General features: G+C 40.6%; 1 protein-coding gene across 1 annotated transcript in view; it reads right to left on the bottom strand.

The window, feature by feature from the left end:
- LOC113406570 (cytosolic carboxypeptidase 6-like) overlaps positions 1–23,858 on the bottom strand; it is a 1,366,737-nt gene that overhangs the window by 964,337 nt on the left and 378,542 nt on the right. Inside the window, exon 4 of the mRNA XM_029911596.1 lies at positions 16,829–16,923. Within this exon, the coding sequence (XP_029767456.1) occupies positions 16,829–16,923 (95 nt within the window). The remainder of the gene's footprint in view (positions 1–16,828; positions 16,924–23,858) is intronic.

Raw genomic sequence — 23,858 nt, 5'->3', positions numbered from 1 at the left:
AAGCCACTAACTTCCTGGCTTGTGTCTGCAATATATTTATTTGGGGGATAAACATTTTCCAAGTACAAATTACACCTGTAAACAGGGAGCCTGGGCACTTTAAAAAAAATCTGGTCCGTGTAGACTTAATCTTCACCACTCACACACACACACACACAAACACACACACACACACACACACACACACTTTGCTTATACCATCTTGATGTGTTGGTACTTGGCAGGGAGGGTTTTTCTTTGTTTGGGGTTTTATTTATACTCTCAGCATTTAAGAAGAATCCATTCCACTGCAGTACTGCGAATGTAAATTGCTATATTCTATTGTACAACAGGATAACAGTCAGTTAGGAACTAAAACATAGCTTCCCGGTCCTGATCACAGTAAAGTTCTCTCCTACTTTATACAGAAGACATCCGTTATTTTTCTCCTGAGAGTGTGGATGAAAAACATGCAGTCAGCATGTCATTTATTTTCCCCTGTAATTTTAGTATCAAGAGGCCTCAGAAACAGAGCTTATCCAAGCATTTCACTCTGAGCTACTATTTTCCCTCCATTTCCCCCCCCCCTTCCTCTAGTCAGACATCGTTTCAGCACCAAACCGCTTAGTCTAATAATTTAGGTTTCAGAGTAGCAGCCGTGTTAGTCTGTATCCGCAAAAAGAACAGGAGTACTTGTGGCACCTTAGAGACTAACAAATTTATTAGAGCATAAGCTTTCATGGGCTACAACCCACTTCTTCCGAAGAAGTGGGTTGTAGCCCACGAAAGCTTATGCTCTAATAAATTTGTTAGTCTCTAAGGGCTGGTCTATACTTAGCCGCTAGTTCGGCGGCTGGAAATCGAACTTCCTGGTTCGATTTATCGCGTCTGGTCTGGACGCGATAAATCGAACCAGGAAGTGCTCGCCGTCGACTGCGGTACTCCATCTCAACGAGAGGAGTACCGCGGAGTCGACGGGGGAGCCTGCCTGCCCCGTGTGGACTGCGTCTGAACCGCGGTAAGTTCGAAGTAAGGTATGTCGACTTCAGCTACGTTATTCACGTAGCTGAAGTTGCGTACCTTACTTCGACTTGGGGGGTTAGTGTAGACCAGGCCTAAGGTGCCACAAGTACTCCTGTTCTTTTTTCTAATAATTTAGGATCAATGTGGGAAAAGAAGGAAATAAGCTAATGTGGGCAATATCTTCCCTCGCCCCCAAGAGAACATTTCATTATTGTTGTTTTTAAAACTTGTACAGTACTCAGATACATGCCGATGGATGCTAAATATACAGACAAATCTACAGTACATACTTAGTTTTCATTATCCTGGGGAACTCACTTCTGCCAATGAATATCAACCACAAAACACAAACACTCAGTCATGACTCCTGTTATACAGTCCTCTTATTTGTGTGAAGTGATCAGACATGTTAGCTACAGAACAACAGTCTGGAAAGTAGTTGGTACTAGTAGGTAAATTTCACAATTATGGGAGCAATATAAATGCCCAAATACATGAACAGATGAGAGAGAAAATGAAGGTGCAACAGCACTGATGAGATCACAGGTCTGTAATATGCCTTTTAAATGCTGATTTGTACTTTACACTCAGAATGTGGCTTCTTTACAGGCAGCTGATAGACCAATGATCCCATGTAGACTGCTGCAAATAACGTAGGAGCCAAGACTGACTGATGCAGACAATTAATACTGCTCGGAAAGCAGCATTACGTCAGAGAAATATTATAATTTGAAAGCTGAAGTTACAGTTACATTGCATAAACTATGCCCCCGTTAGTTTGCCTCAACTTTTCCCTCATCTCCAAGTCTCAACTAAGGGATTTAGGCCATAATTGTCCCAGAATGGAACATCTCTCCTCCAAGTGACTATTTTTCTATTGCTCTTGACGTGACAGACGCTCAAGCCCAGGTTTTGGAGTATGTAAACTTTGCACAGTGTAAAAGTCTCAATTTACAGACCATGTAATGGCTACCATAATTTGTGCTGTTTGCCTGAATCCTCATAATTATAATAAAAGGTATTTATTTTTACTCATGAGCTTATACACGCTGAACAGCTACCAATTCAACTGCACATCCATTTCTGTAACATCTATCCACAGTAGTCTGAGACTTTATTTCCCCCAGCATTTAATCAGGAGTACACAGAATTTTCTCTTTTTCTAATCACCCAGCCCTCGAAAGTCTTCAAATTACAACCCTGAACCTGAACACCCAGACTTCTCCCACTGAAAAATTTATTGGACTTTCCATGATTGTGCCTGTGACACTCTGGTCCCTGGGGAACATGAAATAACCCTCCAGCTCTGCTTCCTCCCCCCCTTATAGAGGTGCTCAGAAGAAAGGCTATAAAGTAGCTGATTGGGAGACAGAGTGGGAAAAATGCCTTTGGGAGTGTAGGATTCCACACCCAGAGGTAATAAAACAGTTTGAACCCCAATTTGTTTCTTTTTCTGCTTATGTGGACTTATTTTGATTTCCTGTTATAAACGTTATTCCTTAAAGATCTAACTGGCAGCAACTAAGTCAGATTTTATTTTCCTGCTGAATAATTCTACCAGCTAACATGGTCCTAAGAAACCAAACATTTGCAAAAAGAGCTAGGTACTGTATGCTATCCGTTTTCATCACATTCATTCTACCACTGTGCCAGCACCCTTTGTGCTCTTGATAAAATGTTGACCAGCCCCTAAGGTTATGAGAGACCAAAGTGCTATGCTGATGCATTAATAAGGAACTACATGGAACCTTCAATATGGTTTGTGTTTCATTATCTGAATTAAGTTTATACAATAACATAAAAGCATTAACCTTCCAATAGTATAGCAGATGAGAAAAGGGTAATATTTTTCTCTTTTCCTTATCAAAACTAAATAGTTATTCCAATTCTAGTCTTGCAGGTATGAGCTACTGGTGCTTCCTTACTGTAAGTTGAGAAAATATTAAAGATTTTTATCAAATATTAAAAGTCATCTTAAACTATTTTCATTTTGATACTCCCAAATTTATTGATATTGAGGATCACTTCAGGTTTAATTTTTTTTTAAGCTTCAACCACAACTGATGCTTCTTTAAAACATACCAAAAGGGTTTCATGTATACCTAATATTACTCTATTTTGCAAAATACTTAATAGAATCATATTATTGCGACGGCACATGACAAAAGATCAGATAATGACGTCTTCAAATAAAAAGGTAATCTGCACTTTAGTAAAAATAAAATTTGAATTTTTCCTGTTGTCACTACAATAAGTTTCTACATTGATTAGGAGTTATTAACTTCATCATTGTATGTCACTTCTCTGGGCTTCCAGATCTCCAGTATTATTTCCTGCTAAACTTTGTTTAAAAATCTTTTTTGCCTATGGAAATGAAAAATCTTTTTTTACTATCTCAGTTAACAATAATATAGAAGAACTTGCTTTTTCTATGTGAAGAACCAGATTCAAATGCTGAAATCTCTGTTACATCTTTACTCCCTGAATACCTATATTTTGTTATATTTTATTTGTCTACATCTTTCTTATTGTTATTATGCCAAGATTCTCTAAATTACAGTCTTCAGGGGCAGATCATGGCTAAAAAAAGCTGTGTGTTTTACTTACAAAATGATCTTTATGGTGCTCATTTTTATAGAATTTTCTAACCGGATTTGATATACTTTAAAAAAAATGTCTTGAATGCGATATATTTGAGCTCTGCATTTTTGTTTTTTTGAAAGAATCCACCTTTGTAATTATTGCAAAAAAGTACTATTTATTTAATAAAAGTAGATGAAAAAAGAGGCCATTACTTACCAGTAATTGTGGTTGTGGTAAGTCTCCTCTTTTCTTGTAGTATGACAGTGGATTAAGGGACAGAGTTATGGTGCCACCTACTAGGAAGCAAGGAGGCAATGAGTTCTGAATCTATGTTCTAATTATATGTCTCAGCCACACCCCTTTCCTAGAGGTATTTCCAGAGCCATTGAGAATGGAGCTGTACATCAGAAAGTAAACAGGAGGCAAAATGGCAAGGAAAAATGGCAGCAGAAATACACCTGAAGGACTTAATTGAAGTGGGCTAGCTATGAGGTCAAGTCCAGAATCCCCTGAACTTTGTGGTAGCAGAGAAACTGCTGTAGAACTAGGTAAGGTGTGAAGCAGTGCTGCAAGCTGAGGCTGGTGCTGACATCAGACAGGCAGGCAACCTGCCATGGTTGCCAGCAGCAGGGGAGCCTGTTCCCTCTTTGGAGGGGAAACAGAGACTGGGCCTTCCAAGTATCACCTTGAAAAATGGGATCACAGCAATCAACTGAATGGCTGGCCCTGGCTGAGACGACCTCTGAGGAGGGTTGTGTGCTTGGCCACAGAGGTATGAGCTCTGCCTTCCACACTCTCTGAAACAGCCCTCTGGTTTCTTTCTTCTGATCTCACTTTTTTGTTTCCTTTCTTTTCTTTTGTCTCCTCTCTCTTCTTTCATGTCCTTGCAAGACAGCAAGAGAGAAAGAGAGGAGAGAGTCAGCTGGAGAACTAAGGTGAAGCCTTCATGCTTCTCAGGTGAGGAGGCAAACAAAACTGGAAGGTGGGAGTCTGGGTGAGACTTATATAATCAGGGACAGGCCCTTCAGAAAAGTCTTTACCTCTTCCCTGCCCTGGTAGTGACATCAAAATGCTGTCTGTCTCTTATTCCACTGGTAGGTTGGGGGTGGCATACTGGCCATATGCCAGCAAATAATCAGTAAATTCCTAATGGGCCATGTGCCAACACATACTCAGCAGAGATCATCTCCCACACACGACATCCCTCCCCCAATGTGACTCCTAAATTGATGGCTGGAGGTGGCAGGCGCAGGAACCAGCCCTACTACCTTTTTGCTAGTTGAGAGCCCAACCCTTCCAAGTAAGGTCAGTTATGGCCAGAATCTAGCTATGTTGTGCCATTTGAGCAAAGCAAAGGAGCTAGATCAGAATGAGTATCTGGTCCAAAGAAATACTGCATACAAACACTAGGAGAACTCCTGCTAGTTTTCATTCTCTCTGTGGTTCTTGGTTGAACGATGGGACATTGGATGGGGAAGGCCAGGGCTCTGTGGTGGCACTAAGCAATCTCAGTCTCAGGTGCTTGGCTAGTTGGTTTTGCTCACGTGCTCTAGGTTTTACTGATTGCCATATGTGGTGTTTGGAAGGAATTTCCCCCTAGGTCGATTGGCAATGACCTTGGGAGTTTTCATCTTCCTCCAGAGCATGAGGGTGCGGTCATGTGTCAGGGTTATCTGATTATATCTCCCATTAATCATTTCCCTGCCTCAGGCACCAGGGCACCCTGGTCCCTCTTATTCTCTGCCTGTGGCATGTAATAGTCTAGTCTCCGTGGGCTGTAATACTTTGGTCTAATTTTGGTTGTTGGGTGTAGTGTGCATGTGCTGGTGGCCTGTGATATACAAGAGGTCCCTTGTGGCCTAAAACTCTGATTCTATGCCTCTATGCAAAAATCTCACAGTATTATATATTTGTATACATGCCAAGCCAGAATTTGGATAATTGCAGTTAAAATAGCAAAAACTTTCCCCCAACTTCTAAAGACTCCAAGAGGCATGAAAGGGCATTGTCTTTACACTGTCATGTTTCATTCTTAATTGCCAAATATAGTACGATACAATGCAAATGTTAATACATAGACACACATACTCCTTGGATAAAAATCAGTCCCTGTAAATATTTCGGCTTAATATCTGTTCCAATTCCTCAACCCCAAGAGATAAAATTATAGGTACCAGACAGTTTGTACTAATATTATACAGTTATAGCTTCATGTTTTCTGCATCTGGCCATTTCCATGGCACATAATGACCATCTCATTATCCATCTCTATTCTGTTATATTATAGTTTATTATAAAAGAGACTGAATTATTGTCTTAGCATTTAACACTGTATTACAAAGACACTCCCATCTGATGGCCAGATCATTCATTTTTTTTTTTATAATACACAACATGGTTGATGCCCAGTCTCTTTCTTTACTCTTTCTCTACTCACTAAACAATATTCACTTCACAGAAAATGAATGCAAAAAGCTGGTATTAATGACTGAATCAAGCACTAAAAATAACTGAAAATTCAAGAAGTTTAGGTGGTTCCCACAATGTTATCTCTGACGTATTGCACATCCTATGCTTTTATGATATATATTGATAATTATACCATAACATAGTTTAAAAAAACATGTTAGCATTGCAACTTTAAAGTTCTTTTTAAGTAATTAAGAAGTAAGGAAAAGCCAGAGCCAAAGGATGGTCATGCAATGGTCATGCAATGCTGTACCTGGTATGTTCACATTATAGCCTTCAAATATATGATCATACATTATATTTCTATAGGACACCAGCTTCGTTAAAGATAAAATTCAACCCTTGTCAGAGGGCCAGTGCAAGCCCTTAAAATAGGGGTGTTTAATTTCTGGAAGATATTCTGAAGACCATGAAAACATTCTTAGATATCACACTTCCTGAGTAGATTTTTTTGGTTCTTTTTTGTATCTTATGTTAACAGTCTGGTTTTCAAGTTGGTTTCTCAGTGGCGCTTTGTTTTATCTGTATAGGATTCTTACTATTAAGTTTTTATGGCTGGTTAATGCCATTCTGAACTAAGGTGATTTTCATTCAGCTTCTCTCCATTAGTTCAAAGTACAAAAATCACAATGAATAGCTGCTATGTCCTCTTCTTTAGCTGCAGTTTGACTCTGACATGAGTTCACTGCTGTCCATGTTTATCTAATTTATAGAACTTGTTTTGAGATAGAAGTCCCAATTTTACATGTTTAAATCCACACAAGTTAGGGGCCCAGCCCTACAAACATTTTGTATGCAAACAGTCCCATCATTGCCCATTACAAGAGTAAGGAGGACTAATTGTGTGAAGAAGAAACTGCAACACATGACATTTACCTAATTCTTCTCCCATAGAACTCAATGGTACAACTCCCATTGACTTTGTGGGAACAGTCCAAAGCTGAGTGCTTTTGAAAATCCCCACCCTAGATGTTTAATTAGATCATAGAAACACTATTTTCAGGTAATTATTCCTTGTTAAGCTTTTGAATTTATCATCAGCTCAGTAGTGAATTAGCTATTTATAGATGTCAAAAAAAATCACTGAATAAGAAAAGCAATGTTTATTTCTGATGTGCTTTGATGAATAAATTAGTACAGAGAGTAACTTTTTATGACTATAACCTTGGAGATCATAGAGTACCCTCAGTCAGTGCATGGAACTCCTGCTTATAGAGTGTATGGCAAACAGATTGAGTTATTATAGCATATAGCTTTTAGTGTTTTACATAGAAATACTATAACCAAACATTTGGTCTCTTATGTAAGCCCTATATTGTTTTCCCTAAACAGTTATTGCTTAGAATAAATCTTTAGGATGGGATGTTCAAAAGCACTCTGTGTGGGCCTAAATCTGCTCCCTCTGAAATCAATGATAAAAACGGTCAGAACTTTGGAGAAGGGTTGTGTCTATTTCTGTGTTTCCATAGTATATAGCATGATTAGTCTTGATCCTCACTTGGCTCTGCCATAATATAATACAGTGATTTATGGAAGGTCAGATGCATAATTATATTATAATGTTAGTAGTATAATATATACACATATAGCCAGTTTCTTTAATGATAATTTTAGTAGTCCCCTTGAAGCTTTCAATATAAATATTTCTTCCTTCTGATTTTCTCTTTTGACCATAGAATTTAATTCCCTTCTAATTCATTAATTTTCCTCAACTAATTTTGTACATCTTAAATTTTCAGTAAAGTATCCATTCAGCAAGTTACAAAGTAGCAGCCGTGTTAGTCTGTATCCGCAAAAAGAACAGGAGTACTTGTGGCACCTTAGAGACTAACAAATTTATTTCAGCATAAGCTTTCGTGGGCTACAGCTCACTTCTTCAGATGCATAGAGTGGAACACACAGATAGAAGATATTTATACATACAGAGAACATGAAAAGGTGGAAGTACGCATACCAATTGTAAGAGGCCAATCAATTGAGATGAGCTATCAGTAGCAGCAGAAGAAAAAACTTTGAAGTGATAATCGAGATGACCCATAGAAGGTGTGAGGAGAACTTAACATGGGAGAAAAAAAATTCAATTAGTGTAATGACCCAACCATTCCCAGTCTCTGTTTAGGCCTAAGTTAATTGTGTCTAATTTGCATATTAATTCGAGTTCAGCAGTCTCTCTTTGGAGTCTGTTTTTGAAGTTTTTTTGTTGCAAAACTGACACCTTCAAGTCTGTCACTGAGTGATTAGAGAGGTTGAAGTGTTCTCCCATTGGCTTTTGAATGTTATGATTCCTGATGTCAGATTTGTGTCCATTTATTCTTTTGCGTAGAGACTGTCCAGTTTGGCCAATGTACATGGCAGAGGGGTATTGCTGGCACATGATGGCATATATCATGTTGGTAGATGTGCAGGTGAACGAGCCCCTGATGGTGTGGCTGACATGGTTAGGTCCTATGATGGTGTCACTTGAATAGATATATGGACAGAGCTGGTAACAGGCTTTGTTGCAAGGATAGGTTCCTGGGTTAGTGTTTTTGTTGTATGGTGTGCGGTTGCTGGTGAGTATTTGCTTAAGGTTGGGAGGCTGTCTGTAAGCGAGGACTGGTCTGTCTCCCAAGATCTGTGAGAGTGAGGGATCATCTTTCAGGATAGGTTGTAGATCTTTGATGATGCGCTGGAGAGGTTTCAGTTGGGGGCTGAAGGTGGCGGCTAGTGGCGTTCTGTTATTTTCTTTGTTGGGCCTGTCCTGTAGTAGGTGGCTTCTGGGTACTCTTCTGGCTCTGTCAATCTGTTTTTTCACTTCAGCAGGTGGGTATTGCAGTTTTAAGAATGCTTGATAGAGATCTTGTAGGTGTTTATCTCTGTCTGAGGGATTAGAGCAAATGTGGTTGTATCTTAGAGCTTGGCTGTAGACAATGGATCGTGTGGTGTGACCTGGATGGAAGCTGGAGGCATGTAGGTAAGTATAGCGGTCAGTGGGTTTCCGGTATAGGGTGGTGTTTATGTGACCATCGCTTATTAGCACAGTAGTGTCTAGGAAATGGACCGCTTGTGTGGATTGGTCTAGGCTGAGGTTGATGGTGGGATGGAAATTGTTAAAATCATGATGGAATTCATCGAGGGCTTCTTTTCCATGGGTCCAGATGAAGAAGATATCATCAATGTAGCGCAAGTAGATCAGGGGCGTTAGGGAATGAGAGATAAGGAAGCATTGTTCTAAGTCAGCCATAAAGATGTTGGCATACATACGCTACATTGATGATATCTTCATCATCTGGACCCATGGAAAAGAAGCCCTTGAATCTCCTCACACCTTCTATGGGTCATCTCGATTATCACTTCAAAGTTTTTTCTTCTGCTACTACTGATAGCTCATCTCAATTGATTGGCCTCTTACAATTGGTATGTGTACTTGCACCTTTTCATGTTCTCTGTATGTATAAATATCTTCTGTCTGTGTGTTCCACTCTATGCATCTGAAGAAGTGAGCTGTAGCCCACGAAAGCTTATGCTGAAATAAATGTGTTAGTCTCTCCTGTTCATTCAGCAAGTGTTTAACTTTCTTCCTTGCCTGAAAGTATCCACATTTGTCAAAGGTACAACAAAGAAGTTAATTTTACAACGCAATACATACCTGGTTTAAGCAGGATTTGATTTATTAATCTTTCACTTATTTCTGCGAAAGGTGACATTACCAAACAGATTGCATCCCACTCTTAATAATCTAAGACACAACCACTTTTTTAAAATAAGAACCACATAAACACTACTTTTCAGAAACAGAAGTGCTTGGTTCTCAAAGCCATTTTTATGATCGTTTATGCCTCTCAAATGCACACCAAATTCTAAAAAATCAAAACCACCATCTCTTCATTCTAAACAGATATCTTGGTGCTAAAAATAAACTCCTGTTGCTCACAGTATAATGCCAAATTAATAAAAAAGATATAAATGCAGCTCTGTTAATCTATGAACTTTGTAAAAAATGTTGATAGTTGCCTGTGACCTTTATCCAGGGGATGTTTGTCCTATCAACCTTTTTTCCTTGTTTCTCTGACTAAAATGTTACAGATTGATTCTCAGTGTGCTTTATTGCCAGATCCCTCAGAAAACAGAGGCAAGCAAACATTGCATCAAAAAAACCCAACAAAACCAAAAATATAAAAAGCACACAGATAGAAGCTTCCTGTTAGTAGTAAAAGTTCTAAAATATTCCAAAGGAGCAAGTCAGTTAATGATAAAGGCTGGTTAATCTCCTTTACCTAAATTCAGATGGTGCTATCACTAAGCCTAGCCATTGTACATTTTATATACTGTACAGTTTAGAGATTAGCAAGATATAGTTTTGGTACTGTATTTCTCATCTGTTTCTCCACAGATGACAGTCTGTTTTACAAACGGCTTATCTCATGGCTAAGGATATGTAAGTACATGCTAAAAAAGCTGCTGCTAAAAATGACTAAGTATATACCGCAGCATGGTAGACATGGTAGTTGTAGCATTGTACTGTATACACACACACACACACACACACACACACGTACGTATGAATGTTAAGGAAATTTCACAAGAATAAGCAAGCTTTAAAAATTCAGATTCTTTCATAACAGTTTTGCCCTCTTCTGATGAATGGAACATACAGGAGTACCATTCATAAAATATACACTGCTTGTGTCAAAATGCCTCATGAGGACAATAAAATTTACAGGGATACATATAGATTACTCTTCTCTAAAATACCATATACATGGCTTCTGCAGCATTTCTCTTTTCCAGTAACCCTCTGAGTGCAGGAAACTCAAATGTTATAGTAAGAGAGGTGGCAGTGTGCTTGACTAGGAAGCCAACTATCCATTTAAAACCCATCATGCTGAATGAGATAAAAGAGGAAAATTAGTGACAGTACTGCCACGAAGATGTTTGAAACCTGACATTAAAAATAGAAACATTTAAACCTAGACATAAATTTTCTCTTTGTGTGGTGATGGTTCCATAATATTTTGCCAGGTATCACTGCTTACAAAGAAACATGTGCTGAGATACTGCATCACAAGTGAAGAACCGCCTTTAACCTTGTGGTTCATGCACTCAAGAACCAGGCTGTTTATCATCCTTTATACCTTAATTATGAGGACTTTACCTAGCACTCTCTGGTAGGAGTGAAAGTAACTTAAAGGACTTACCGGTACGCCAGAGTCCTGAGCGGGGCATGGCCTCAACTGGAAGAGGCGTGGCCTCAACCGGAAGGGGCGGGGCCTTGTCAGATTTAAAGGCCCTGGGGCTCTGACTGTGGTTGGGAGCCCCAGGGCCTTTAAATCACCCCGGAGCTACCAGCTGCAGAGGCGGCTGGGAGCCCTGGGGCTCAGGGGCGAATTAAAGGTCCCGGGGCTCTGGCCGCTGCGGAGCTCCAGGCCCTTTAAATCACCGCGGGAGCCCTGCCGCCACTACCCCAGAGTGGCAGGGCTCGGGCTAGGGCTGGGGTAGCGGCGGCAGGGCTCCGGAGGCGATTTAAAGGGCCCAGGGTGCCGGCTGCTGTGGGGAGCCCCAGACCCTATAAATCACTGCCAGACCCCGGCTGCCGGAACCCCGGCAGGGATTTAAAGGGCCCAGGGCTCCGGCCACTGCGGGGAGCCCCAGGCCCTTTAAATCACCGACAGAGCTCCGGCAGCGGGGCTCGGGCAGCGCTTTAAAGGGCCCGGGGCCGGAGCTCCGGGACCTTTAAATCCCCGCCCAAGCCCGGCTGCCAGAGCTCCGGCAGTGATTTAAAGGGCCCAGGGCTCCCCGCAGCGCCTGGAGCCCTGGGCCCTTTAAATCACTGCCGGAGAAGCCGGTCCAGTCCCGCATGGCATACCGGCTCTTGCTGGTACACCGGACCGGACAGGCTTACTTTCACCTCTCCTCTCTGGTTATTTAAAATGCAGAACAAAATACAGTGGCTGTCTGAAGACTTAAACAGGTGTCAACCAGATATTTGCCAGCTATAGCTACTATTCTACTGGGAGGAGTTGCTATTCTATAAATACTAATTAGAATTTTGCATGTGATCCTACTGAAATACCTAAGGTGATGAGTGGCCAGTTATTAGTTTTAAAAGATTAGTTCAATTTGAAATACTAATGTCCCCAACGAGACAATGATACGCTGAATAATCAAGACTTATAGCTATTCCCAGCCAAAAGGGAATATTTGCTCATTTCATCATTTAGAAAATCTGCTGTCTTCCGAACAAGTCACTTTTCTATTTTACTTTGAGAAAGTGATAAAACTTTCTGGAGTCAATGTAATGGTACAGTATACTCAGTGAGTAAGTGTAATTCCATTGCTGCACCTAAAGTTTACTAATAGCTTCCAAGGGCAGAGTTTATAGTGTGAAATCACGAGTAAAAAACAAAATTAGGTTGCAATTAAAAAAAAAACTAGTAAAAAAAAAAGTGATATTACAGCAGGAGATGGACCTAAAAAAATTTTTTTTAAAAAGCCCACACACAACCAAAAAACAGAAAAACAACTTCCTACTAATCTTCACGTAAGGTAGGCTCTATATAATTGCAATAGTAATTGCCAGAAAAAGCCATGACACTAATATCTTACTTCAACATTTATAAATTAACAAATCACTTTGAGCAATCTTATTTGACAAGTCACTTTGTACCCCATTGGCTTGAATTACAATCTTGAGTTTCATCATGTTCAATTTGCCATGAAATGTGACTGATGCAACCTGATGTGACTATGACGCTGAGTTTCTTCACAGAAACAGTGATTCAATGCAATGAGATTTGACTGATGTAACTGACAGACATAGAATTTAATATTAACATATTGTGTGGAAGAAAAACCACCAGAAACTAACCTACTTGGATTTATTCTCCAAATGTTTTATGTTGTAAACATTCAGTCCCGGGTATGCATAATTTGAGGATTGGACTCTGAAGTTGTCAGCGAAAAAGATATTTTCATCAGTATCTACTCTACTTTTCCCATTTTTAAAAAAAAAAAAGTCTTCTCCTCCAGGATAGCTGCTTTTTCTTATTCTTCAGCACACCACTGCCTCTTTAAATGGAGAGAGAAGATGGGTGAGGCAATATCTTTTCTTGGACCAACTTCTGTTGGTGAAAGACAAGCTTTTGAGCTACACAGAGCCCATTAGTAGGAATGTCTGACCTTACTTCAACAGAGAAGTATGTGTCAACACCAAAACATTTGTGTCACAGTGAGTGCTCTTTTTACATCAGTAATACTTAACTGAACCTTGATGCTGACTCCATTTAAAGATCTTGCCCCACAGGACAAGAGAATACTGGTCAAAAATGTTGACTTGTGTTTGACACTCTCCTTCTAGAGCTCTTGGCACTGACTTCTTCCAGTCAAGAATCAAACTTTGAAGGCATCTAGAGGCTTGAAGCCATGTTCACATGACTACATTCAGAACAAAATATCAAGATTCTTCAAAAAATCTTAATCTCTGGAGGCTTATCCATCCATGATATCCAGACATTGTCTATACACAGAGCCAAATTCTGTCCTGGATGCAACATTAAGCTTCTAGTTTAAAACCAGTGGGAAACACTCCCCCCCCTCCCAAAATTAGCCCATAACTTCAGTTCTTAAAGGTGAGTTATATGCATGCATCTCTTGAACATGTCTTCTATTGTCTCAAAACCAAAACCTTCTGTTAATGATTTGTGACCAAGTGAATTTGGGGAGAATTTCGGTATGGAGCATGCAACTGCATTGGAATCTGCCCAGGCAGTCATAATGAAGATGAAATAATATATACCTGGTATAGTGTACTTTGTAGGTACAATAGTGAACTCAGTGTTAGCAAATAGCTAGAAGTTTGCTTCTAGAAGTTTGATTTCTTTTACCTTGATTTTAAGAAATCTGCATTGTATCATAGTTTTTTCTAATCTTTTCTGTCTAATACAGTCATCTGCATCATGTCTGTTAAAATGCTGACTTTGAAAACAGTTTAAATCATGTCTGCTTCCACCAATGTTACAGTCTATGGTGATGAATCCTGCACCATGATCCTTTGCAGAGTCCCAATGACCCAACACCTCCTACTAGCCTCAGAATAATTATACCAGGCAGCAAACAGCACAGAATGAATAGGACTGGAAATTATCCCATTCATATTAAAGAACCAGAGCTACCCGAAAGCTGCGTTAGCAACTGTAAGTACTAGTACAACCTGCTCCAACAAAATGAAAACATGGAAAATAATTTTTACAGGTTTCACAAGAATACCATGGAAACTGGTATAGAAATGGCTGTAAAGATGTCTCAAATAATCTGAAAGGAAGACACTCAGCTATAAGAAAGAGCATATTGTATATCGAAGACTGAAGGGTGCATTTCCTCCCTTGGTGTGCACACAACTCCCATTAACATTAAAATATAGTAAATCATAGTGAGAGGAGAGGAGACCCCAATATCATTTAAGAGTATGAATTGCTGTGCTTCTTCAAAGTACAACAGCATGTTTTCAAACACAGACTATTAGAAAACAAATTATTTCTTTTTAATAGAATTATATTTTTAAAGTAAAAATATATTTCATTGCTAAAGCTGTTTTATATATTGTAAATAGCTCCATAAATTATAGCTAGGATTTCTGAAACAGGATTACAGGGCAGCGACAGAACTGCAGGAGAAAGCTGCATAGCGCCTGCTGCCTACACTGTGCCTGGCTCCAGGCAGTGCTATTCATCCCTCACTTTCACGAGAGCAAATACACCCCCAAAATATAAAACATAAAAATAAATAAATCCCTTGGAAAAGGCAGGAGAAACAGGTTTTCAGAAATAATGAAGGATTCTATATATTTTTAGACATTTTTACATTGTTTTTTTAAAGAGATTTACACTTTAATTTGAAACCAAAACAAGGAATAACGTATGTAGTAAAGCAACAGCTGATTTCAGGCTGAAATTAACACACACAAAATAACTAGCTTAAAACAGCAACAGAGGGTCCTGTGGCACCTTTGAGACTAACAGAAGTATTGGGAGCATAAGCTTTCGTGGGTAAGAACCTCACTTCTTCAGATGCAAGTAATGGAAATCTCTAGAGGCAGGTATAAATCAGTGTGGAGATAACGAGGTTAGTTCAATCAGGGAGGGTGAGGTGCTCTGCTAGCAGTTGAGGTGTGAACACCAAGGGAGGAGAAACTGCTTCTGTAGTTGGATAGCCATTCACAGGACCCTCTGTTGCTTTTTACAGATTCAGACTAACACGGCTACCCCTCTGATAGCTTAAAACAGTAGACTTGGTTAGGAAAAAGAGAGAAATTTTGAAAGATGATGAAAATCGCTTAAATTTGCTCTGGACCTTACCCAAAATAAGACTCTTTTGGGATAAAATAATAAACACAATTAACATGATTGTAGGTGCAGTAGCTATACACCAAATGATGGTTATTAAATATGTATTGCAGTAGCACCCATCCAGGATTGACCGCATCCTGCTAGGTGCTGCTCAAACACATGGTACGATAGGTTTCCCTTGTCCAGATGAGCTTACAGTCTAATTTAAGGCACAATTGTCATCTCAGGTGATTAAAATGAAAACATTTCTATAAGAATGCATCTTATGGCAACAAAAACTGAACATTATGGAGGTGGAAATCTTCTAACAGTTGAAATATTTAAGCATGGTAAATGTATAAGAGTCAGATGACTTGCATATGCAGATCGCTCAAACATTTATTTTGAATTAACCTGTTAGGAATAATGACTGTAAAATGTTCTCACTTTGCTGCATTAGGGCTAAAGCCAACATAAAGTCGATCCATGTTTCAGAGCACAGGCCACCTCACGCCAGGTCAAGAACTGTTTGTCAGAGCTTAGATTCTTTGTGTAGGCTTCCTCACTGTAGATTCTGGAGGGGCCTCTTAGTTAGACACCAATGGTGGAATCCTATCCCCACTGAAGTCAATGGGAGTTTTGCTACTGCCTTCAGGATAGCAGCATTTTGCCCAGCTATGCTTCTTTGGCAGTACGACATCACCAGCGGTACTTAGAGACATTGTGCCTGTCCAGGACACAGCAGGCAGAATACCCGATGGAGGAACATATGGAGGGTGATCACCGCAACACACTTCCACAGGCTGTGGCATGCATCTCCCTCTGCCCCTCCCCCACCCCCCAGTTCCATGCTTAGACTGCCAGACACGGCAGAAGGAGATGGGGGCATTGACTTTCCATTCTCTAGGGCATCCAGCACTGCCTGTAGCACTAAAAGCTGCCACCATTTTGTTCTCACAGACTGCGTGTGGCAAGTTTCTGAATGACCCCAGCACATGTACCTGGGGAGGGTAAGAGCTCTACACAACTTAACATGCTTTGGCAGGGGATGCCAGAATCTGGTTCTGAATGATTAAATAAATTACTCTTCACTTATGGCCTAATTCTGCAATCCAAACTAGGCAAATCTCCTAGCTACTTCTTGGAAGTTTTGTATGTGTAAGGACTCTAAGACAGGCTCATTAGGTTTGCATATTATTAGTAGTAGATATTTTTATTACATGTCATCAAACAAAAGTACTACATCATACGTATGATAATATTTGTGTGTGTGCATTTGTGTGTGTGCATTTTAATGTTGTCTATATTGTACTGTATGCGATCAAGTCATTTCACCTCCTGGTGTCTTTGAAATATGGCAGTAGATGAAAAGCATTACTTCACGGATACTCAATGCTGCACCTGAATTAAGGTAAGTGCCAAACAAAACAAAATTCTTCTGCTATTAGCAAAATTTTAGAATGATAATTTACCATTTTGGTCTGCTTGTGGATTTCACCATAGGAGTCATTCCATCACGATAGAGGCTTTTTGTTTTACTGAAGTTGACAATGTTGAAAATTACCCTCTGAAAAACAGAGAAAAAAAACCTCAGTTATAGTAGTTATGAACTACAATCTGTTCTGTATAAAGCTCTCATTTTCCATCTGTACAAAAGCATAAAGTAACTACATACATGCCTACATGATGTTTCATAGATGAAATTCAACACAGACAAGTGCAAAGTACTTCACTTAGAAAGACAATCAATCAAATGCACAGCTATAAAATGGGGAATAATTGATTACATGGCAGTACTGCTGAAAAGGATCTGGGTGTCATAGTGGATCACAAGTTCAATATGAGATGTGATGCAGTTGTGGAAAAAAAGGCTATATCATTTTGGGACATATTAACTTTCTGGAGTTAAGATAAGGTACAGTATACTCAGGGAGCCAATTGTCCTGCTCTAGCTGAGGCCTCACTAGTTCTCAGCGGAGTACTGTGTCCAATTCTGGGTGCCACACTAAGAATGATGTGGACAATCTGGAGAGAGTCCAGAGGAGAGCAACAAAAATGATAAAAGGTTTAGAAAAACTGACCTACGAGAAAAGGTTAAAAAACTAGATATGTTTAGTCTCGAGAAAAGAATACTGCGGGGGACCTGATAGTTTAAAATATGTTAATAGCAACTATAAATAGGATGGTGATCAACTGTTCTCCATGTCCACTGAAGGTAGGATAAGAAGAAATGGGCTTAATCTCCAGCAAGGGAGGTTTAGGTTAGATATTAGGGGAAACTTTCTAACTATAAGGGTAGTTAAGGAATAGGATTCCAAGGGAGGTTGTGGAATCTCCATCATTGGAGGTTTTTAAAAACAGGTTGGACAAACACCTGTCAGGGATGATTTAGGTTTACTTGATCCTGCCAAGTTTAGTCCAAGAGGAGTTATTAGCTCTGTTTTAGTGAAGGTACCACCACCAGACTTGGGTAAGACCCGAAATATATGTATGCCAGTTGAGGAGCCAGTAACCTAGCCATACGAAAGGATGGGTTACTGGTCAAAGCCAAAAACAAAAATCAAAGCCATGTTTGCAGCAGGGAGTTCTGGAGCTGCTTGGTGGGAGGATTTAGGGGATGGAAGGGTGCAACTCATGGAAACATCTTCTCTGACCACTACACATGGGGGCAGGGAAACTTCTTTCTGGGTGGGTCTTGTCCATTGGAGCCTCACATACCATGGGAATGACTAAACTTTGGGCTAGCATAACTCCCCTGTGCTAAGGAGAGGAACGCCTCTCTTTGAGATGCATGATTTACTGCAGCTGGTTGAGGTGGGGGTTGGTACAAACATCACTGATCAAGCCACAGATCTGAGTGACTGAATACGATATATTCTGCTCATTGAGCTGCTTTTTTATGGGTCATCATATGAGCTCATTTTCATAATTTGCTGACCAAGCTATGTGTTTAGTTTGTTAATTTTTATATTTTCCATTTCCAGTATTTAGGTTGACTCTTTATTGGATGTAAGGTCCATCTTGTGAAAGGTCTATTTATTCCTTATCGCTTACACTTAGAGTGCACAGCAGTTCTTTCACAGGAGTGTTCAATCCTTTATAAGTACTTGGTTAATTTTGTACTGTACATACAAGCATTTCATTTTATTTGTCTGAGGCTTTTTTATTTGTTATATTGCTCTGCCTAATTTGTAAAAGCAAATTAAGTTGCAATGAATCGGTATATTAGGTTGGATGGTTGCATGGAGTAAGTGAAACAAACAAGTTCGCCAAACCAATTGCTTTATACTTTGGAAACAATCATGCCACTGTTGGAAAAAGAAAAGTTGCTAATTTTGTTACGTACTAACTGACTCATAGCAGACAGCTGGTAGAGAATGTTCTTATTCCAATCAAGCTGATTTTGTGTAATGAGTTGAGCAAATGTACACAACTGGATAAGCAATGTATATAAAAACAGTAATATGCAGTTCATTTAACCAAACAGTACAGAGTATAAAATTTCAACCACTAATGTTCACAGTACCATTAGCAGTTAACAATGTGTTCAGTCCTTTCAGTATGGCATAGAGCTAGATTGGCAGGACCTAAAATTCAGCCACTACAGAACTGAACTTTATCAAAGTATGACACTGAATTAATAAAGTACAAAAATCAGAAGCACTGAAATATGCCGCTGAATCAGTCAAGTATTCTTAGTGATAGTTAAAGCAGTCTATGCAGCTGTCAGTGAAGTGTGTAAAAAAAAATGTAACTACAATGTACACACCTTAACCAGAAAAATATGCAGCTTGCTCAATAAGCTATGCAAACGTCTCTTGAAATGAAGTACTGTAATAAAAGTTAGTGATACGGTAAGCAAACATTTGCCGAACAAGTAAAATAGGCTGCTGGTGTGATTTTTGTCCTTATTGATGTTCTTTATTAATAAATCATAAAGAGAAACGAGACTAGGTATACACTGTCCACATAGAAAATAGCAATTCAAACCATCTTGTCATTACTCTGCATGATTTTTATTACTTTTGAGGGGTATTAATGGGTGACATTGCATGATTAATGCAATTTCAATACTCAACTCGTTTAAGAGCATAACCGAAAACACTGACAGTAATAGAGGATGCTTAAAAAGACCCTGGTAACTGATATAGAGGAGACACACACTGTGCGCGCTCTCTCTCTCTCAGATGTGTCTGTTCTTTGTTGTTCTCTCTATTACTGTTAGAAAGGATGTGAGAATTGGGGTGGGGGGGCAAATTGCAGTGGGAGCTGTTTCAGGGGATCACAAAGTCTGAAGCGGTGGCCTACCTAGGGAATCTCAAATCTCCTCACAGAAATGGAGAGGAAAAGGAACAGACTTTCTTTCTTGCTTACTATGTGAGTGCCAAATAGTCAACTGGTGGTGGCTTGTTTGCTGAGCCTAAAGTGGAAATTAAAGAGTAAGAAAACAAGATGAGTAAATGTCTGCCCTATCCTCAGGGTTAAATATGCTACACAAGTGCACCAGCTCCTCTCCAAGTAAAGGCCTTTTAAAACACATTTCTACTTTGTTAGGGGAGGTGTGATCAGGGAAAAATACCAAGACAAAAGCTGGGAAAAACCTGAGCTAATTTTATTTTACATTTTACCTGTGTGCCAGTGCCTTGAAAAGGGCCATATGCCTTCTTAAAGGCTTACTTAGGCTTACTATAACAGTTACTACAAACAATGGCTCTCAGGGTATTTTGCATCAAGGGTCATATTGGCATTTTGCCTGTCCCCCATTCCATGGGGGACTAGGGAGGGATAGTACCTCTGCTGGAGAAACACGTCATGCTTCTTTGGGAGTAGTTCATCCACGTTGGTCCCCACCTACACCCAGCTCCCACCTGTGGCTCCAAGTAACGGCTTGAATGCGACAGCAGCCACATCCCGGGAAATCGCTTCGATGAGCGGGCCAAACCAGGTGAGGGTAGCCGATGGGTTTTTTGCCCTCAGCGAGATAGGGAAACTGTCTTTCTCTAGCATGCGACAACTGTTCCGGAGGACTGGGCGGAGGAAATCAATTTGTGATTCAACTTGTTCTTTGCTTGTGTTCTCAGCCATGCAACAAAGGACTTGGATCAGGGGATATACATCCGCTACTGACTTGATGGCTCCCTCTTTGATCTTTGAAGACTCAGTGCTAAGAATAAGACGCTGGAAAGACTTCTCGTCAAGGCACTTTTTGCAGATGACTGCGCCTTGATGGCTCATAGACAAGACGACCTTCATGTCATCACTGATAGATTTTCTGAAGCATCTCAGCTCTTTGGCCTCACCAGCAGTCTCAGGAAGACAGAGGTCTTGTTCCAACCAGCACCTCATTAAAATGCCCCAGTGCCAGCCATCTTCATCCAAGGCACACAGTTGAAAAATGTGGATCAGTTCAAGTATGTAGGCAGTACCATCTCAAGTGACGGTTCCCTCAATAAGGAAATCTTCTTCAGAATTAGTAAAGCCAGCCAGGCCCTAGGCCGACTTCGAACAAAAGTTCTAAACCAACTCAACATCCGTCTCTCTACCAAATTGAATATCTACAGTACAATGGTTCTAACATCTCTCCTGTATAGATCTGAGACATGAATTCTTTATAGAGGTCACGTTAAACAGCTTGAGCAATTTCACATGTGCTCCCTCTGCTCAATAATGAGCATTCGCTGGCAGGACAGAGTGACCAATATTAAGTTCCTTGAAAAAGCAAACACAACCAGCATTGAGGAAATGTTATTGAGCGCACAACTTAGGTGGGCCGGGCATGTCATCCGAACGGAAGACCACCGTCTCCCAAAACAGATTTTGTATGGGGAGCTGAGTCAGGGCCAAAGAAAGAAGAGTCATCTGTATAAACACTTCAAAGATAATATGAAGAGCAGTCTCCAGTGGGCTGGCATCAATGCCAAAGAACTTGAGCAAATGGCTCAGGACAGGAGTCACTGGCAATCTCTGACAAGATCAGCACGTGACAAGTTTGAGTGGGATCGATGAAATTATCTCCAGGCTGCACATGAAAGGCGCCACAGAGCTGCATCATCAAACATCGTAGATACAGACTTCCTGTGCCCTCGGTGCAGCCAACACTGTGCATCAAGATTCGGACTGCGGAGTCATATGCGTAGCCATGTATGAGAACTGCGACAATATCGTCATCATCATCAGCGATGGACTACCAATAATATTCCATTCCCAGGCTCTATCACCTCCCCGTGGCTCCCAGTCTCCATGGCCAGCCAGTGCCATTCACAGTTTCTCACTCCCACTACTCCAGTCCCAGTCTCACCAGACTCCTTGTCCCAATCTACTTCTTCACCCCTCCCCCCAGTCTTACTTCTGTCCCCTCTGCATTCTAATCCGAGGGCTGTCTTCTCCATGTTGCCTGGGTGCCAACAGAGGGATCACTAGGAGCACTAGAGATGGGCTCCCTACTCTCAGTTCCAGTGTCTAGCCTCAGCCCAACTCCCAGAGCAGCCAGGAGTGGTCATTAATAGGAAATTCTGGCTTTACCCCTGAAGTCAGTTGCTCTGTGGGGAGAGCTCCTGTGTAATCTGGTCAGCATTAGGAGCCAGGGTGCTACTTTTCAAAGACTTATAACTTGGCCAGATTTTCCTGAGGCAAAAGGCAAATTGCTGACACTTAAGGCCACCCCTCGGCCAAATTTCAGGTGTCTATTCCAAAGCATGTGAACTCTGGAGTTGTCAAAAGAAAGGGGAGACAGATTTTTTAGCACAGAGGCTAGAGAAAAACATATTGTTTTGCCTCTCTCTAAAATGGCTGAATCGTTTTGGCTGAAATTTTCCAAATAAGTTCAGCCAACAGTATGGTCCAACCTTCAGTATGAACCAGTTAGGCATCCAGGAACTAAGGGTATGTCTACATTGCAACGGAAGCCTGTTCTTGAGCCTGGGCTCAAGCCTAACCCCGCTTGCATCTACACTGCAATTGTGCTAACCCAGGGCTCGGACCCAGAGTCCCAAGACCCTGCAGAGCAGGAGGGTCTATGCTCGAGTTAAGCCAGGAACCAGGGTCTGAGCCCTACTGTTCTGCAGTGTAGATGCCATCCCGCTTGACTCGGGTCCCAGGAGTTAGCCAGAAGTATCCCACTATTCCATGGGACAACTTCCTTAGTCCTCTCTATCCTAACCATCTACTTATTGAAAATGGCAGTAGCTCAGGTCAGCATTAACCCATTCTCTTCTGAGCACCAATCTGCAAGCACACTGTCAGAGAGACCCTGGGTTTGCAATGGAGAGCGAACTGATCAAGGCTTTCGCAAAGCAAGTTGCTTCAAAACCTCCTGTAGCATGCAGGGTGGGCAGTAAAGTGTTCCCACAGTGCCGCAGGGTCCTAGGAATAAACTGGCCATATTTTGGAGGGGAACGGGGCACACTAGGGACTCTGGGATATGGTTACTTTGACTTGGGTCTGCACACTGCAGCGTGGATGCCAGCATGAGTTAGAAATGTTGTAACGTAGGGTTTACAATCTCGATGCTCAAACCCAGAGTTCCCTAACATGGGTGAGCTGACTTGAGTCCCACCAACCCTGGGCTTACACTGCAGTGTAGCCATACCCTAAATGGTTCAAAATCCAGCAGAAATACTTCAGCCCTTCAACCATCCAAGATACAGGATTTGGGCATTGTGCAATGGCACTAAGTAGGGATCTTTTAGATGAGATTTTAAAACCTGAGGTCTTGCACTCTGCATGGACATTGAATATCCCATAGTATTTTGGTAACAGTGGGGATTTGCCCAGGTGCTTTAGACCAAATTTCTCTCTGCTCCTATCACTGTTGTGTAGCCTGCTGTCCACTAGCTGGTTGTCAGTGTTGTCAACTATCATGAATCTTACAATATTTGGTGCTTTCCTTAAAGTTCCAGCTCCTGAAGTCATGGGACTACACAAGACTTAGATTTTTTTTTTAAGAAAAAAACAAATTGCCAATCCTCACAGTGGCAGAGAAATACTGAAAATGTGACCCAAGCGTACCTTAAAGGCTAAAAAAAAAAGCACATAAAAAGAACCCCTTTTAAAAAAAAAGGCATGGTTCTTAAACTAATCTCATGGCTTTTGATGCCTGACTTATAACTTTTGAATGCATGTAGTTGGCAATACGATATTGCTGCCTCCCCACCAAACAACGGTTCTGTGGTTCTGTATGTATTTCAAAGGTCTGGGGATCCTTCAGGATAAAAGGTGTTATATAAAAGTATATGCTTATAAAAAGATAGTGGAGGAACCCAACAGTGCAGAGCCAGTAACTAATAGCTGAAGTTGCCACCAGTGACTGAAAACAAACAGTACACTAAGTATTGTACAAATTTCCTAACAAAGACTTCTAAAGGTTATTTTTTTTTGACCTTTTAAAATTTAATTAAATACCTTTAACATTTTAAAATAACCAACATATTCTTTCTTCCTGTATAGGAAACATGTCTCCTTTCAAGTTTAAAAAAGTTTTAAAAGGTTTCAAACTTTATGGCA

Source organism: Terrapene carolina, unplaced genomic scaffold (genome assembly GCF_002925995.2).
Source record: "Terrapene carolina triunguis isolate 2854851 unplaced genomic scaffold, T_m_triunguis-2.0 Scaffold105, whole genome shotgun sequence".
In the NCBI taxonomy this organism is placed as follows: Eukaryota; Metazoa; Chordata; order Testudines; family Emydidae; genus Terrapene; species Terrapene triunguis.
The sequence above is the reverse complement of the archived record's forward strand: the minus strand, read 5'-3'. Positions and strand labels throughout refer to the sequence as shown.